Source organism: Vidua chalybeata, chromosome 1 (genome assembly GCF_026979565.1).
Source record: "Vidua chalybeata isolate OUT-0048 chromosome 1, bVidCha1 merged haplotype, whole genome shotgun sequence".
Lineage (NCBI taxonomy): Eukaryota > Metazoa > Chordata > Aves > Passeriformes > Viduidae > Vidua > Vidua chalybeata.
In genome coordinates, this window is record NC_071530.1 from 5,373,674 (window position 1) to 5,389,639 (window position 15,966).

The 15,966-nt window shown below is 38.1% G+C and overlaps 1 protein-coding gene across 1 annotated transcript in view; it reads left to right on the forward strand.

Annotated features, from left to right (window-relative positions):
- Window positions 1-10,301, forward strand: part of LOC128784944 (sodium channel protein type 5 subunit alpha-like) — a 32,465-nt gene extending 22,164 nt beyond the window's left edge. The window contains exons 18-27 of the mRNA XM_053936897.1: window positions 290-410; window positions 1,490-1,644; window positions 2,303-2,476; window positions 2,705-2,812; window positions 4,245-4,523; window positions 5,120-5,173; window positions 6,074-6,215; window positions 6,750-6,850; window positions 7,270-7,540; window positions 9,103-10,301. Of these exons, the coding sequence (XP_053792872.1) occupies window positions 290-410; window positions 1,490-1,644; window positions 2,303-2,476; window positions 2,705-2,812; window positions 4,245-4,523; window positions 5,120-5,173; window positions 6,074-6,215; window positions 6,750-6,850; window positions 7,270-7,540; window positions 9,103-10,301 (2,604 nt within the window). The remainder of the gene's footprint in view (window positions 1-289; window positions 411-1,489; window positions 1,645-2,302; window positions 2,477-2,704; window positions 2,813-4,244; window positions 4,524-5,119; window positions 5,174-6,073; window positions 6,216-6,749; window positions 6,851-7,269; window positions 7,541-9,102) is intronic.
- The last annotated feature ends 5,665 nt before the right edge of the window (window positions 10,302-15,966 follow it).

The following is a 15,966-nucleotide window of genomic DNA, read 5'->3' on the forward strand; positions in this document are numbered from 1 at the left end:
TTTCTCCTCTTTTGAGAACTACGTTCACTAATATGTAATTTAAAAGCTCCTCAATTTCCCAGCTGATTAGACAGTTACATCTGGTTCATGTAGATAGATATTGCAATTATAGAGTTTTGGCCTCTATTTGAATGCACCTATTGGTACTTCTAAGCTTATATATTTTAAAATCAAAAAGTTTATTCCATTAACAACAATACTTGTAATATTAGTACATAACAAAGCTTTAATTTATTTATTTGAATCCAAATTAGAAAGAATCAATAACTGATATTACTGTGCTTGGTAGATGGACAGGGTCAGCTCTTCTGAAGTCAGCACAGTGGATCTGACAAATCCTGAAGATGTTTTAAAACAGATTCCAGAATTTTCTGAAGACTTCAAGACTCCAGAACAGTGTTTTCCAGAAGGTAAGACTCTCATGGTTTCACCACTGGGAAGTGAGAAGAGGGAAAATTCAACTTGTTTCTCCTGTGAGGCTGAGCCAATAGGGTCAGATTATTTTCAGTTCATTTTAGTTATCTGAAAAAAAGCTAAATAGTTGTCCCTATCTAGTCAACACAGAGACTGAGACATCTGAAAAATAAAACCCTTTCCCTAAAAGCCAGTTGCTTCCAAGGGGACGTGGGCAATGGCATAGACCCCATTCTGAAAAATAGGATTGTGAGGTGAGATGAATTTCACTCAGTTCAAAAGCCACCAAGTCAATCTGGGGGCTTAACATAAGAGAAGCGTGTGGGATCAGGTCTCACATGGCAATGGTCACCTGGCACACCAAATTTATTAACACTTTGCAGCAGTAAAAGTATTCCTTGAATAACATTTCATGAACAATCTCAAACAAAGGAGTGAAATAAGCAGAAGAAGCTGCTAAGATAAATTGAATCTCTATAGGGTGATGATTAGAGAATCATAGAATTACTTGGGTTGGAAAGGACCTTAAATATCATCCAGTAATCTGAGGACTCTTTTCAAATTGTCAGACAATATCTAGCTTTGCAACTAGTTCTAGGGTGTGTTCAGTACTTTTATGATTTCTTCCTACCCTAATTTGTAACAGCACTGGCTTTCACATCGGTCCTGACAAATTTGGTGGCTTTCTGTGCTGGGGTTACAGCACCTCATCTCTGCCTTCCAAAGAGTGTGCAGAAACTGAGGAGGACTTTTGTAGCATCAAGACTTTTTCCCATGGCCTTTAAGTTTTGTGTGCCCAACAGCAGGTCAGTGAGAGCCTGTCTCAGAAATGTCTGGAAGTAATGGAAAGTCGTCCAAAGAGGCTCTACCTACTGTGTATATAAATAGGACCTACAAGGCAGATTAAACTAGATGTATCCCAATTATTTTCCCTCTTGGTAAAACAGGGAAAACCAACAACCACAACGCAGTAACTGTGACCATTGACTTTGTCCTATCCCCAGAAGTTTCCAGGCCATGTCTTGACATTCACCTGCCTTCCTTCCATGCACTCACTGCTGTCTCTCACTTTCAGGTTGTGCTCGGTACTTCCATCGTTGCCTGGGTGCTGCTGCAAAGTGTGGAGGAGAAACCTGGTGGAATCTGAGAAAAACCTGCTACCAGATTGTGGAACATTCTTGGTTTGAATCCTTCATCGTGTTCATGATTCTTCTGAGCAGTGGAGCCCTGGTTGGTGTAGCACAGTTTCATGTATTCATGAAGGATTTTTTGCTTTAATTTGCACCCAGAGAAGTTGTTTTTACCAACAAACTGAATATCTTTGAACTCATAAAGAGGGCAGAGTCTTCAAATAGCAGTCATTTATTCATAATTTTAATTATTGCAAATCTATTATTGATATTATTAAAAATTATAAGAGAGCATGAGCTAAGTTAAGAATATATGAATCTCAAAAGCTGTTTCTCTTCTGGCTGTATACTGGATTTTTCTCAGGAAGTTGTCATAATTGTGAAATATTAAGGACATTTTATACCATTAAAGCAAACAAGTGACTCTTAATACTTGGGGAAAAAAAGCTTAATTCTCTTCAATATATAAACTTCACTATATAAATTTCTAAATATATGTGTGTATTTTTATCCTGTCCTCCCAGGATTTCATTGTGCAGGAAGGATGCATCTACAGGGCTGTTACATAGAGAAAAATAAAGAGAAGGCATGGGGAGAATTACACTTTTATCAGCTGGCATAGATTTGAGTAACAAATGGTGTTCAGATCTGTATTAAAACAAACTGAATGATGAAGGGGGTCTCAGTGTTGTGTGACTTTAAATGTACAAGGTTAATTTCTGATTTTTGCCATTTATCTGTATCTATTATGATTTCAGGCATTTGAAGACATCCATATACATAAGAGAGAAAGAATTCAAGCGATATTGGGATTTCTTGACAAAATGTTCACTTTCATCTTTGTTCTGGAGATGCTCCTGAAGTGGGTGGCTTATGGGTTCAAGAAGTATTTCACCAATGCCTGGTGCTGGCTGGACTTCCTCATTGTAGATGTGAGTTCTGCCCTTGCTGTTCCTACACAGCATTAGCAGCAGAATCCCTGATTATTTTCTGGCTGTAAATTTCAGACCTTAACCCCTGGAGCAATGGTGTCAGGATATTGTACTCCTGGCACTGAAAGCATGGTTTTGTTTGTTGGTTGCATTTTTTTTTTTTTAACAGAAATAAAGGCAACATTTGGCAGGATGTTGTTAATACATTTCCTTTGTCTTCCCACTCAGGTCTCTTTGATAAACCTCTTTGGCAGTACCTTTGGCCCCATGAAATCTCTCAGGACTCTGCGAGCTCTGAGACCCTTGAGAGCACTGTCACGGTTTGAGGGAATGAGGGTAAGACTGATTGCAAACCAAAGCTTGTCAGAACTGATGAGCACAAAACAGGTTTGTGACTCATCACTGTGTCTTTATGAAGTTCACATGTTCACCCTGAACTCAGTTTAGAAAATATAAAGTGAATTTTTAAAGAGATCCTTGGTTGTGTTCTACTTGGGCATTCCTTATAGACTTTCCTGGAGTGAGTGATCCAAGTACTGTTGAAATTAAAACTGGCTTAGGTGGAACTTTGTTCCATTGCTGCTCAGACATTCTTGTGTTCCTGTCTTACTGAGATAGGAAAAATAAAATAGGGAATAAGAACTGTGAGCACAATTATAATTTTTGAAATCTGATAGCAAGCTAACTCAGAGGAAAGAGTCACTTCAATTTTGAAAGATTTTACTGGATTGATTTACAAAAACTGTAGCCTATTAAAAAGTACTTTGCTCAAATTATTGTTTCAAATATAGTTCTTTCAGAAAACAAAAGTGTTTGTCTGTAGAGCATTAGATTTCTTTTCCCATCAAAAGAGCACATTTATTTATTATTTTTTATTCTGGAACTGAGACTGAAAATTCTGTGGTGGCAGTCCTGAGACTGTGAAGACAGAGAGAAATGTCATTACATTAATTAGTAGAATGTATCAAAATTTCCATGTCTGGGACAAATTTTCATATTGAAACAGGTGATGTCATATTTTCTATCTTGCTATGAAGAATGTGTGTGGCAGTCTCCAAAAAAAACTCCACAAAGCCTTTTAATTTTTCTGCTGGTCCATCAAGTTTTTCTTTGCTACCTCACAGATGAGTTCACTGCCTTCACTGTGAAACTCAAAGAAATATTCCCACCATTCCCTTACCCAGTTTTTTCAAAGCAATCTCTTATGTCTTAGCATACATTTAAAATCTGCATGGATAGTTTTCTCTGGTTTTACAGCACCTAGCACAAGAAATGTACCTGGCTCACGGTTATAGACCCCAAACACAATCATAACCCACTAAAAACTAATTAAGCCAATTACTAGTGGAGAATTATTACTGGTCCTTCTAAGAACTACTTTTGACAGTCTTTAAAATAGTTCTCTGCACTAGTGCTCATGGATGAACACTTCAGAAATGTTATGTTAATAAAGTCTAAAACAAAGAAACAAATGGGCACTGTCCTATTCAAAAAACAAGAGAAAGTCAAAAAATAAAGGGTGGTCTTACATTTTAGTAGTGGTAAGGTCTCACAGCAGACCAAGAAATATCAACTATTGCTTTGGAAGTGTAATAGATACTAAATGTATTGTTCAAGGTCCCCCTGTCAGCTGTGACTAGTGTGGCTATGACTGTTTACATAGAAAACATCAGGTTTTTGTTTGCAGAGATCTGTAAGTGACTGCTTACAGATACCTGAGCTCATGCTTTTTTCTGAAGCGTGTTTTTCCTCTCCCTTTTCATCCAAGGTTGTGGTCAACGCCCTCCTGGGAGCCATCCCTTCCATCATGAATGTTCTGCTTGTCTGCCTCATCTTCTGGCTCATCTTCAGCATCATGGGAGTGAACCTCTTTGCTGGGAAGTTTGGGAAATGTGTCAATATGACAGATGAAAATTCCGTATTAGATAACAACATCAAGAACAAAACAGACTGTGGGATGTATAACAACACTGGAAAAATATTCTGGGTCAACGTTAAAGTCAATTTTGATAATGTTGGCTCTGGCTACCTGGCTCTTCTTCAGGTGGTAAGTGCTGCTTGTCCTCAGTAGCCAGCACTTGTCAGATGGGCTTGACCTTTTGTCGATTCCTAACTCATCTCTGAGGGTGATGCAAGGAGTGAAATATCCTACAGAATATCCTGCAGTTTGCTCCCCCCATGTAGCTGGATGTTCATGCACACAAATGGGAAAAGGGGGACAGATGAGACCCTGGCCTGATTTTCCAGGTGATAAAGGAACATCTGGTGGGCAAGTGCTGTTGCAGCCTCCAGCAGTTTAATGATCCTGAGAGCTGGAGTCCATCTCAGAAGGAATTCTGGGGCAAATAGTGACCTTTTCTGTCAAAACATATGGATTTTTTCAGCTACGAGGGTTGTATGGCCTTTAGTGCCATGCTGATGAAGGTTTGCTCTGTCAGAATCCTAGGATAAAGTGTTCTGTCTCCCCCTTGAGAGCTTTCATAGCCTAATGAGGCTGAGAATGCCACACAGAGCAGCCAGAGCTGGGTGCTTTGTGAACATAGCAAAGGCTCTTGCTCGAGTCGGTGTCATTTGGATATTGCAAATTATGTGAAGACTTTTAAGGTCAAAGTTTAACACATTTTCCATAATCTCTCATTCCAGGCAACATTTAAGGGTTGGATGGACATCATGTATGCAGCAGTAGACTCACGAGAGGTCAGTCATTGCATTCCAACCATATTTTTGGTGAATGCTGCTGCTTTCTGCAAATGCAGTATTCATTTCACACTTCTACATCTGCTGTTTGTCTGTGCTAAATACTACCAGTAATTATTTTTTGCCAGATGATGTAAACATTTAATCTGCAAATGACTCATCATATCCTAAAGCTCCTCTATTGCAATGGGGAAAGGGTTCCAGCTCTTGATCCACCCACTTAAACAGAACAAAGTGGTGTGACTTAGTAAGGAAAGAAATTGAAATGTAGAGGATGTCTTAATTTCATCAGGAGTTCAAAAGAATAAAAGAATTTTTAAAGTATTTTAATATTATAATATTAGCAATTTTATATATGAAAATATAAATAATATATAAAATATGAAAATACTAATAATAGTATTTTCATATATTGATAATTTTTTTGTGTGTTTAAATGTTTTTCATCTTTGTTCTTCCACTTGAAAAGTTATTTTTCTTCTTCCATTTTTTTTAATCATAATAGCCATCACAGAAGTTTTTTGCTAAGAAGAGAAAAAAGAGCAGCAACATATCTAGGCCAAGAATTTTAATGGAAAGAGCTTGGAATTTGACTTCTACGTAGTTTGTTTGATTTTTCATGTACTGAAAAATTTACAGCTCCTGTTCTTATTGGAAGGAACTGAACTGGTGCTTCTGCAATGTCTGTGAAAATCATGTCAAGAATATTCAAACAAAATTTTGTGTTACACACTATTGGTAGTTTTAAACTATACCACTTTTGTCACAATTAGCAGTAAGGCTGTAAATCTTAGTTCCTCCTGGAATCAATTTTTGAGAGGAGCTTCAATATGAAGATTATTCTCAATTGGGCCCATTTTGCTGTATTGTTATTTCTCAAGCTGCTTCTCATTCTTGCAGAAAGATGATCAGCCAGAGATGGAGAACAGTCTCTATATGTATCTCTACTTTGTGAGCTTCATCATCTTTGGGTCTTTTTTCACCCTGAACCTCTTTGTTGGTGTAATCATTGACAACTTCAACCAGCAAAAGAAAAAGATAAGTGTATTGGTTGTGTTTTAGAGAACAAGGTCCTATATACACAATTTAAAACTTCTATTGGCATTTACCTTTAATAATTAAGTTACAAGAAATAACTTTCTCCTTTATTTTTCCCTGTAACCTGAACAGCTAGATCATCCCTAACATTTCAAAGCCTCTTAAAATTTCATTCCTTTTGGGAAACTCAACATGACAGGAGACCCCTTATTTAGAAAGTGGTCTGCTACAGATGCTCTGAGTGATTTGGATATTCAGCAAGCCCAGCACGTGGGAAGCCAGGGAAAGATCTGATCCTGTCCATGTTTTTTGTTTGCATGCCTTTTGAGTGAGCTGAGTTTCACACCAAGGCTTCTACTCTGTGAATGGCTAGTTTGTGCCACTAATTTTTTTGGACACAGTTACATGATATGAAATAAGAGCCAGTAACAGCAAAGTGTGGAAAAGGAAGGAATGCCAGTTTCCAGCATTTTAGACATTTTAAGTACAGTAGTTTTGCTCTTCACCAAATAACAGTGACATTTCTTTGTATACTTAGGTGGGGAAGATATCTTTATGACAGAAGAACAGAAAAAATACTACAATGCAATGAAAAAGTTGGGATCCAAGAAACCTCAAAAACCCATTCCAAGACCCTTGGTAAACTGAATTCTTCACTGGGAAAATGCATTGCAAAAATGCAATTTAATTCACTGGAAAGTGCATATATTTATATGTGGCATATAAAATATTCTTATTGTCTTTAAATTGATACTCACACAGTGCTCTAAAGTTAGTTCCACACCAAAAAGTTGACTGAATTATTTTACAGGTTAAATATTTATAAAGTTCTCTGCATAAATGTTATTGGGTTTTATATTCTTCTTGGAAGTGATAAAACTTCAGGATGGGAAGGGATTTTTAATGTAATTTTTGTACTCTGCCTTTCTCCAATTTCTCCGACTTTGTTGTAGCTGAATGACTTTGCGACATAAAAATTGGAAATGTTGGAAACATGTATGGATGGGTACTCCTTACTTTCATAACTGATGTCAGAAGTATTTTTTTTTTCCCTCTAGAACAGATACCAAGGTTTCCTTTTCAACATTGTAACATCCCAAATGTTCGATGTTGTCATCATGGGTCTCATCTGCCTCAACATGATCACAATGATGGTGGAAACCTATGAGCAAAGTGAAACGAAGACAAACATCCTCAGCAAAATCAATATCCTCTTCGTTACCATCTTTACTGCAGAATGTGTGCTGAAATTGCTGGCTCTGAGGCAGTACTATTTCTCAAATGCCTGGAACATATTTGATTTAGTTGTTGTTATTATGTCACTTGTTGGTAAGTAAAATTGTCTTGAAAGTTCTTTACTATATCAATTTTTATTCTTTTTAGAAAGAAAAAAAATTAGTTAAAATTTATTAACTGTAAATAGTCATTGAAATGTAAGTCATAATACAATAAGGTCTTAAGGAAAAAATAAGCAAGCCCCATCAAAATTATATTAAATAATATTAAATAAGATTCAAGCATATTGAACAGGTAAACTTTTGGTGTTTTCTTAATAACTCTATAAGCTTTAGAACTTTATTTTTACTTTTGGCTGGTTTGTTAAAAATTTGTCTAACAGCTTTTATCCTTAAATAATATGTCTGCACAATATAAATATATACACTTTATAATGTATATATATTTATAATGGTTCTTTAACTTTTTTTTTTCTCATCTGAAATACAGAATAAATAACTCATCATAGCAGTATCACATTACATGATAATTTCCATTGTCATGGATTTACTACCAACTAAGATCAATTATTGGGTTTTGTCATCTGTGTTTCTGACAGATGACTGAAATATATAGAAAAATAGGAATATAGTATATAGAAAATAGGAATATTCTATACATATTCCAGGCATACTGGAATATGTATAGAATAGGAAGACTGGAATTATATTATAGCCTGTAGAATTCTGTTTCTATAAATGGTATTGCTGACTGAAAATAAGGGTTCTCACTTTGTACCATGATAGAAAACGTCACCAAAAATGTATTAGTTTTTACTTGAAGGGATTGCAATGGAAGAATAGGGTAAAGAACTCTGTTGCAAATTTGAGCTTCCAATTTAACTATTCCCAGGGCTAGTACTGCCCTAGCACCAGGCATTTAGGGCAAGAAGGATATTTCAGTTCTTTATTATGACTCGTGTCTTGGGTAAGTAGGATTACAGTAAGACTATGGCTCTTTCTTGAGAAATTATGTTTCTGGATTGTAAATACAGAAAAATTTATCCAAAACAGCTGCACTTAGAAACGATAAGCCTCTTCTAGTGCTACTAGGTGTCATTTATTTCATTCAAACAAAGAAAAAATAACATCCATGTGTAGCTCTGTCCCTGAATGAACCAAAAGCCATTGTAGAGTGGCATGTACAGCTTCTATGTTCATCACTCTGTTTGCTTCTACGTATCATGCTTATATTATCTAAATGATAACCATGACATTGCATTATATCATGTTTTCTTAGTTTAGCTTTGTAGTGTCAGTATTTGAAGACAAATGTAGAAGGTGATTTGAATCTGCTGAAATATTCATGCAACCAGAGTCAAAGAAAACCATCAGTCATCAAGTGTCAGCTGATACAGATATTTGAAGTTGTGCACAGAAAGTTCCTTGTCATCTTTTGTGCAACAAGGACTGTCCTCAGATGGCTGAAGAATGTAGCTCATAATTGCTGATATCAATAACTATTATTTCAATTCAGCTTCTCCTAAAAGTTATTCTGGTAGGGCTTAGCAAACACACATCAGATTTTTTGAGCTGTGAATATATTATCATTCCAGCCTCTTTACTAGTTAAGAAAAAATGCGATATTCTAATGAGTTGTTATCCTCTCCTTTTCAGCCTTACTGCTTTCCAGCATTGGCAAAGCCTTTGAACATTTCTTACCACCCACACTCTTCAGGGTCATTCGCTTGGCCCGGATTGGCCGGATCCTGAGACTCATCCGGGGAGCCAAAGGAATTCGAACTCTCCTCTTTGCCTTAATGATGTCCCTTCCTGCTCTGTTCAACATTGGCCTCTTGCTGTTTCTGGTCATGTTCATTTATGCCATTTTTGGCATGGCTAACTTTGCCTATGTGAAGATGGAAGGTGGCATTGACGATATGTTCAACTTCCAAACCTTTGCTAACAGCATGCTCTGTCTCTTCCAAATCACCACGTCAGCTGGCTGGGATGGTCTTCTCAGTCCTATTTTAAACACTGGGCCACCATACTGTGATCCAAACATAAATGGTACAGTGGGTGAATGTGGTAAACCTGCCATAGGTATTATTTATTTTGTAAGTTACATCATTATATCATTTCTAATTGTTGTAAACATGTATATAGCCATTATTCTGGAGAATTTCAATGCTGCCACTGAGGAAAGTGCAGAACCTTTAGGGGAAGATGACTTTGATATCTTTTATGAAATCTGGGAGAAGTTTGATCCTGAGGCAACTCAGTTTATAACTTTCTCTAAGCTTTCAGACTTTGCAGATGCTCTGCCCAAGCCCTTGTGTGTACCAAAACCAAACAAAGTTGAACTCACAGCAATGGACCTGCCTGTGGTCAGTGGGGACAAGATACACTGCTTGGATATCTTGTTTGCTTTCACCAAGAGGGTGTTGGGAGATTCTGGGGACCTGGATACTCTGAAAGTACAAATGGAGGAGAAATTCATGGCTGCCAATCCGTCAAAGCAATCCTATGAGCCAATATCGACTACGCTCAGCCACAGGCAAGAGGAAGCGTCGGCCACGGTGATCCAGCGTGCCTACAGGAGTCACCTGCTCCAGCGCTCCCTCAAACAGGCTTCCTACCTGTACCAGCACAGAACTGGCAGCTCTGACACTCTGGGAGATGCCGCTCCAGAAAACGAAGGACTCATTGCATCTATGCTGCATGCAAATTATGGTAGGAGTCCTAACAGGTCTGAAACGTCGTCCTCAGTGTCCATCCCTCCGTCGTATGACAGTGTCACAAGAGAGAGTAGTGGCAATCTTGTGGTTGAGAATGGAGAAGTAACAAGCAATCAACAATCTCCAGACATGAAGTAGTTAATTGGTGTCAAAGCTGTTAAGAATATTTTTACATTTTCACAGAAGAGAATATTGTAAATACATGTCAGCAGAGGCAGCCTCCCTATGAAACCAGGTCTGTTGGTGGTGATCAGTTAATAATGGCAGCTGAGAATCATGGCCTTTGGCTCTGCTCTGTTCATATTTCTTCAATATTTTCCTATTCAGAGAAAGGTTTTGGATCTGTTTGATCAATGGCATCTCACTGCACAGCGGGTCCCACAGTACCTGGGTGCTGTGACATGTTCACAGGCAAACTCAGCTGATATTTCCCCTGTACAGGAAGCAGAGAAAAGTCCAAGCACCAATGGATCTACTGGAGAACAGAAAATGAACGTCAATATGAGTATAAATTGAGGAATGGAAAGGAGCTAAAATTTATTCAATTTCTAATTGCTACTATCAATATAAACCTGTTTAGCAAATTGCTGATGATTTTTTAAATATTTTTTTTATGTTTGGGGACAGATGTGCCACAAACATAGACCCTGCATGATCCACAGATATTCCACAGTGTAGTGGACTTCTTCCCATATGATTGATTTACAGAATAAACCATGGCATGTATGTTATCATAGTTGTCTTAATGACGTTTAATGAAATAATAAATACAACTCTTAGTATTACAGAAGTCATACTGAGCAGAGCAAAACCTTACTTTATTTTTTGCCTGTGAGGATTATTTTTTTTTAACCCAGTTTCCTCTGGCAGTGAGGTGAAGGCAGCTGTACCATCAATCACTCCATAAAAATTTGTATTTGTTGCATACTTTTCTCAAACTTCTCCTAACAGCTGAGTTTTGTGTTCAAGTTCATCCTTGACAATGTGGCAGAGAGGAGAAACATAAATAACAGTGGCTGGAAATTGGTGATATCACTTCAGCCACTCCCTTAGACACCAGAAACCAAGGCTGGGGAGCTCCACATGGGACCCATCAGAGGCATCCTTGGTCACGGTGATGAACATCATCTGTGGCCATGGATGTGTCCCTTTGGGAGGTAGGAGCCTTTCTCCCTCCTGCCTGTGTTTTTCTGATGGGAGAACCAGCCTTCTCTCTCCTGCAAAGGTTAGAAGAGAACAAATTATGAGTAACATAGGCAATTATGAAATCTGGGTTGAAATACTTGGGTCTAGGGTTAACATAAGCCTAAGGATGTAATCACAAATTCTACTTGTGGAACTACGTGTGCAGATGGGCTCTTATGATTTCTCATCTCACCACATTTTCCTTATGAAGTCCTTTATCTTCATGTCCTCATACTTTGGGCTTCTCAGAAAAACACACGCCCAAACACTACTTACTCTTTTGTCCTGTGTACGTTTACTTTGGAGATACGTCCAGCTGATGCACTTTGCTGTCTAAGGACTGCTGTGTTTCCCTTTGTCACATACTAGATGTAGTCACAAATTACCCCTGACATTTTAATTTCTTATGTACACTAATGTCTTTAGGGTTTAAGATGCTTTTTATTTTTCTTAGTTGCAAGGTTGCAGCTCTGTGATCACTGTTGGGTTTGGCAGGTTCTGGCAAGGCTCAGGTGAGCTTTTCCCTCCACACTGATTTCAGCCAGAAAAGAACCCAGTGCTTGAGTGGGACCTGCTGTGCACTTGTTTGCAACCTGCAGCAAGTTTTCTTCTCTCTCTTTAATGTCCCTTCTCTCTGGTAGCAGCTATATTCTTATGTCTTGTGTTGCTTTCTTCTCCTGTCTTTTCCACCTCTGCAGATTGTGAGCTTTTTGGACAGAAATTCTCTTTTACTATGGATGGTAAATTACACCTAATAACGAGACTTTGTTTTCAGTTAATAATGTCTGAAGACTGATGCAAATAAATAATATTTATAGTACCTTTTAGTTTCATCTGTGGTATTCCCTTAACTTCTCCCTAGCCATTCCTGAAATGGTTTAATTAGTTTTGACTAATACTTCCTCAGATTTTAATGTAGATGCACAATGAATCTGTGTTATATCAGAAAAGTCAACAGCTATGTGCCTTTAGGACCCAGGGGCTCTATTCCTTCAAATAAAAAATAAATCTAACAACTGTAAAAGAATTAATGAAATTAAATGGATGTATCTGGCTAAAATTATTTTTAACCACTTTCTTAGCATATGAGCAACCCCAGCTCAGGAGCTGACTACATGGCACTGGTGGGATGGTGTTTCCCAGCTCCAGCCTGTTCAGTGTCAGCTCCCCAAGATGTGCAGGATGCATTGAGGAGCAGTAATGAGCCACATGCATCATTCTCATGGATTTGGGTGTGCACTGAACAGCCCTGGTGTCACATCCTCCCAGGAGATTGTGTTAAACACATCCATACCTAAATGTGGTGTGATTTATCTTTGCCAGTTTGTGTGCCAGGAAGAAGTAATTTTTTATTGTAAGAGCAGTTAATTGTTGGTCAGATATATACAAGCATCACTGATGTCCTTCTCTCTAGAATGGCCACCCTGAAACAGAGCCAGAGCTCCACCAATGTAGGAGATCAGATGCCAAAGTTCATTTGGTACCCTAAGTGAATTGTTTGTTGGTGTAAGAAATTATAAATACCTTCTGGGGTGACTTTTATCTTCTGCAGAAACTTTGAGTCAAGGTGGTACTATTTTAGGGAAGACAGTTCCCTTGCCATATTCTTTAATCACAGAATCAAAGAATGGGTTGGATTGGAAGGGACTAAAAGACCATTCAGTTCCACCCCTGCCATGGCAGGGATGCCTTCCACTATCCCAGGCTACTCCAAGCCCTGTCCAACCTGGCCTTGAACACTTCCAGGGATCCAGGAGCAGCCACAGCTTCTCTGGGAACCTGTGCCAGGGCATCACCATCCTTTTAGAAAAATATTTTATCTCAATGATGAACCTACCCTCTTTCAGTCTAAAACCCTGATAAAAAGTCTCCCTCCATCTTTCTTATAAACCCTCTTTATGTAATGAAAGGCCACAAGAAAATCTTTCAAGCCACAAGGAGGCCCCAGTCATTTGGGAGATAAAATTCTGAATATAAGCATGGCAGTTATAAAATGTGTCCTTGGAAATAAATAATCTTCAAAATCCTTCTGGTTCACCTCTAAGCCTCTTAATTTTGGATTCTACTGATGTCTTTACAAACATCATGTTTTTCTGTGGTGGCAGTGTGACATACAGCCTTATTTCCAGATGAATTGCTTTCCTTTTTTGGTCATTCAGAGCAATATTTCATGTGATTTTAGTCATTTAATCCAGGCTGCATTAGCAGCCTGGTCTCTTTAAGAGTTACATCTTCCATAAACTATATATCACTTAAAATTTTACCCCAAATTATTTAATTTTAAAGAAGTTATTAATGCAGACAAAAAAAAAATTGAGGCCTGAGAGCTTTTCCCTTTGACAGCCCAAGAGAAATATGAGCTCAACACTGTGATGTATCAGTTTGTTCCTTTGATAGTGATGAGGAAAAATAAATATATGAATGAATGTCATGAGAACTCAAGAACATCTGTACCTCTCTGTAGTGGGCTTCATTTTACCCCCTAAAGCACGCACATTTTTCACAGGAAATCAAAGTAATGGAAAATCCTTGAATAATTGCAAACCAGTCAGAAGTGTTAAAGGAGGTGGGAAAAAAAAAAAGGAACTAATGAATAAAAAGCTATTTTCTTCAGAAATATTTTCTTCAGGACCTGTAGCATAAGCTAAACTGTCTTTACCATTGAGACTATCATTAACTGAACCACGTGAATAATTTAGTTCTCGGCTCTTGGGCAAATTGATGGAGCTACATGAAACTCCACTTGTGCTTGAAAGAAAAGCAACATTTTTTCCTCCTGTTCACCAGAGATCTTTGCAATTCAACAGTTGTGAATTAAAACTAGATCATGTGCTGGGAAGCAATGCTAGGATGAATAATAATGTGTGATATGAGAAGTTTAGTGTTTTCAGCCTAGAAATAACAGCTGAGAGGAGGCATCATAACTCTCAGTAAATAAAGCAGGTAGGAAGATATGAGGAAGGGAGAAAAACGTTTAGAAGACAAATAGAATAGTCAGGGGGGAATTAACTTGTAAATTAGAGGTGGTTTCTGTTCTTCAGAGGATGGAGTCACAAAACTGATTTTAGCAGGAACAGAGAAGCCAGTTTGACTGGAAGGTAAATAGTTACAGGTGTTTTCAAGGGGTTATGTGCCACAGCACTTTCAAGGGGATCTGTGATCCAGCAGGCCACTTAGTTCCTGCTCAAAACTATCTGAATTTAATAAAATTAAGACTGGGATCTACATCTGGACAGGGAAACTTGTTGAATGCTTCCTCCTAGTGGTTTTCGATCAAAATGACATTTTCAATGAAAACAAAAAAAGTGGGACCTCTGTCTCAATTATAGAGAGTGAAACCTGAACAGATAAATAACTGTTAATACTGAAAAAGTATTAGCAGGAAGTAGAGAGCTTCGAGGGAGGAGGAGAAGGGTTGTGCTTAAAGAAAGCTGCAGTTTAAAGGTCAGAAAACAAAATGAGTGAGAATTTCCAGTGTAAAAGAGAATTACACCATGAATAGGAAGCTGAAACAATAAAAAGTAAATCATTGGCTATATAAGAAAGAAGAAGAAAAAGTAAAGAAGATGTGAGTTTGGTTTAAAAAGGGGCAGGGATGAGGGTTTGGATAGCTTTAAAATTTATCTATATATATTATAAATATCAGGTAAATATCTCCTTAATTTTTGGTGAACACTATTTTCAATATGGGATCATATTTTCCTTGGCAGACAAAAAGTGTTTGAAGGCAAATGTGAGTAAATCCATGGATGGACACAGAAGGGAATTAAAACAATGGAGCTGGGGTCCAGAACAACCCCTTTGAAAAAATCCTGTTGAGAACTGGCACACGAACCTGCAGATCTCTCTCTCTAAGGATTTTATGAGAACCTGTCAAATCAGAAAAGGTTGCAGGAGAGAAAGAATCCACAAAATCCAACCTAAATGTAATATTTGCATTAGAAAAGGAGGCAACAAGCAGCTCAAGCAGAGACTTGCTGATCTGAATTAAGTACGTTGCAGAGCTGCGGGACACATTTTGGAGAGGAAACAATCAAAGATTTGAAGGAAAGAGGAAAATTGAATTTAAAATGTTTGAAATGTATTTTCTAGGAAATAAGAATGTGGCAAATCTTATCCCCTGATATCCTGAGAGGATGCAATGGGGCAGAGCATGAAGTGCTCTACTGGGGGCCAAATGGGGACATGTGCTTTCAGGGGATGGGAACAGCAGATCCCTGTGGAGACCTGGATCAGCTACTGGAACGGAAAGGCTGGGATGTGAAACATGGTGCAATCCTGAAACAGAGAAAGGGAAGTGAAGCTCTGGCAGCTGAGACACAGCCTGTGGGGGGCAGGTGGTGCTGAGGCAAAGAGGAAGCACTGGTGAGGCTGCAACTCTGCACACGCTGGTATGAGATACCTAAGGAAGATTCATATGAACCAAACAAGATTTAAAGGGTTTCTACAATGGACAGGAAATTAGAAAGCCTTTAGAAAGAAAATTGGAATCCTGGTTTCTTCAATCCTGCAAAACAAAAGTCGAGAGATGTGATTGTGCCTGAGAGAGGAATAAATGTGAGGGTTAAACCAGAGTATTGAGCAATGTTTGTTTTGAACAGTCTGCATCAACTACGCT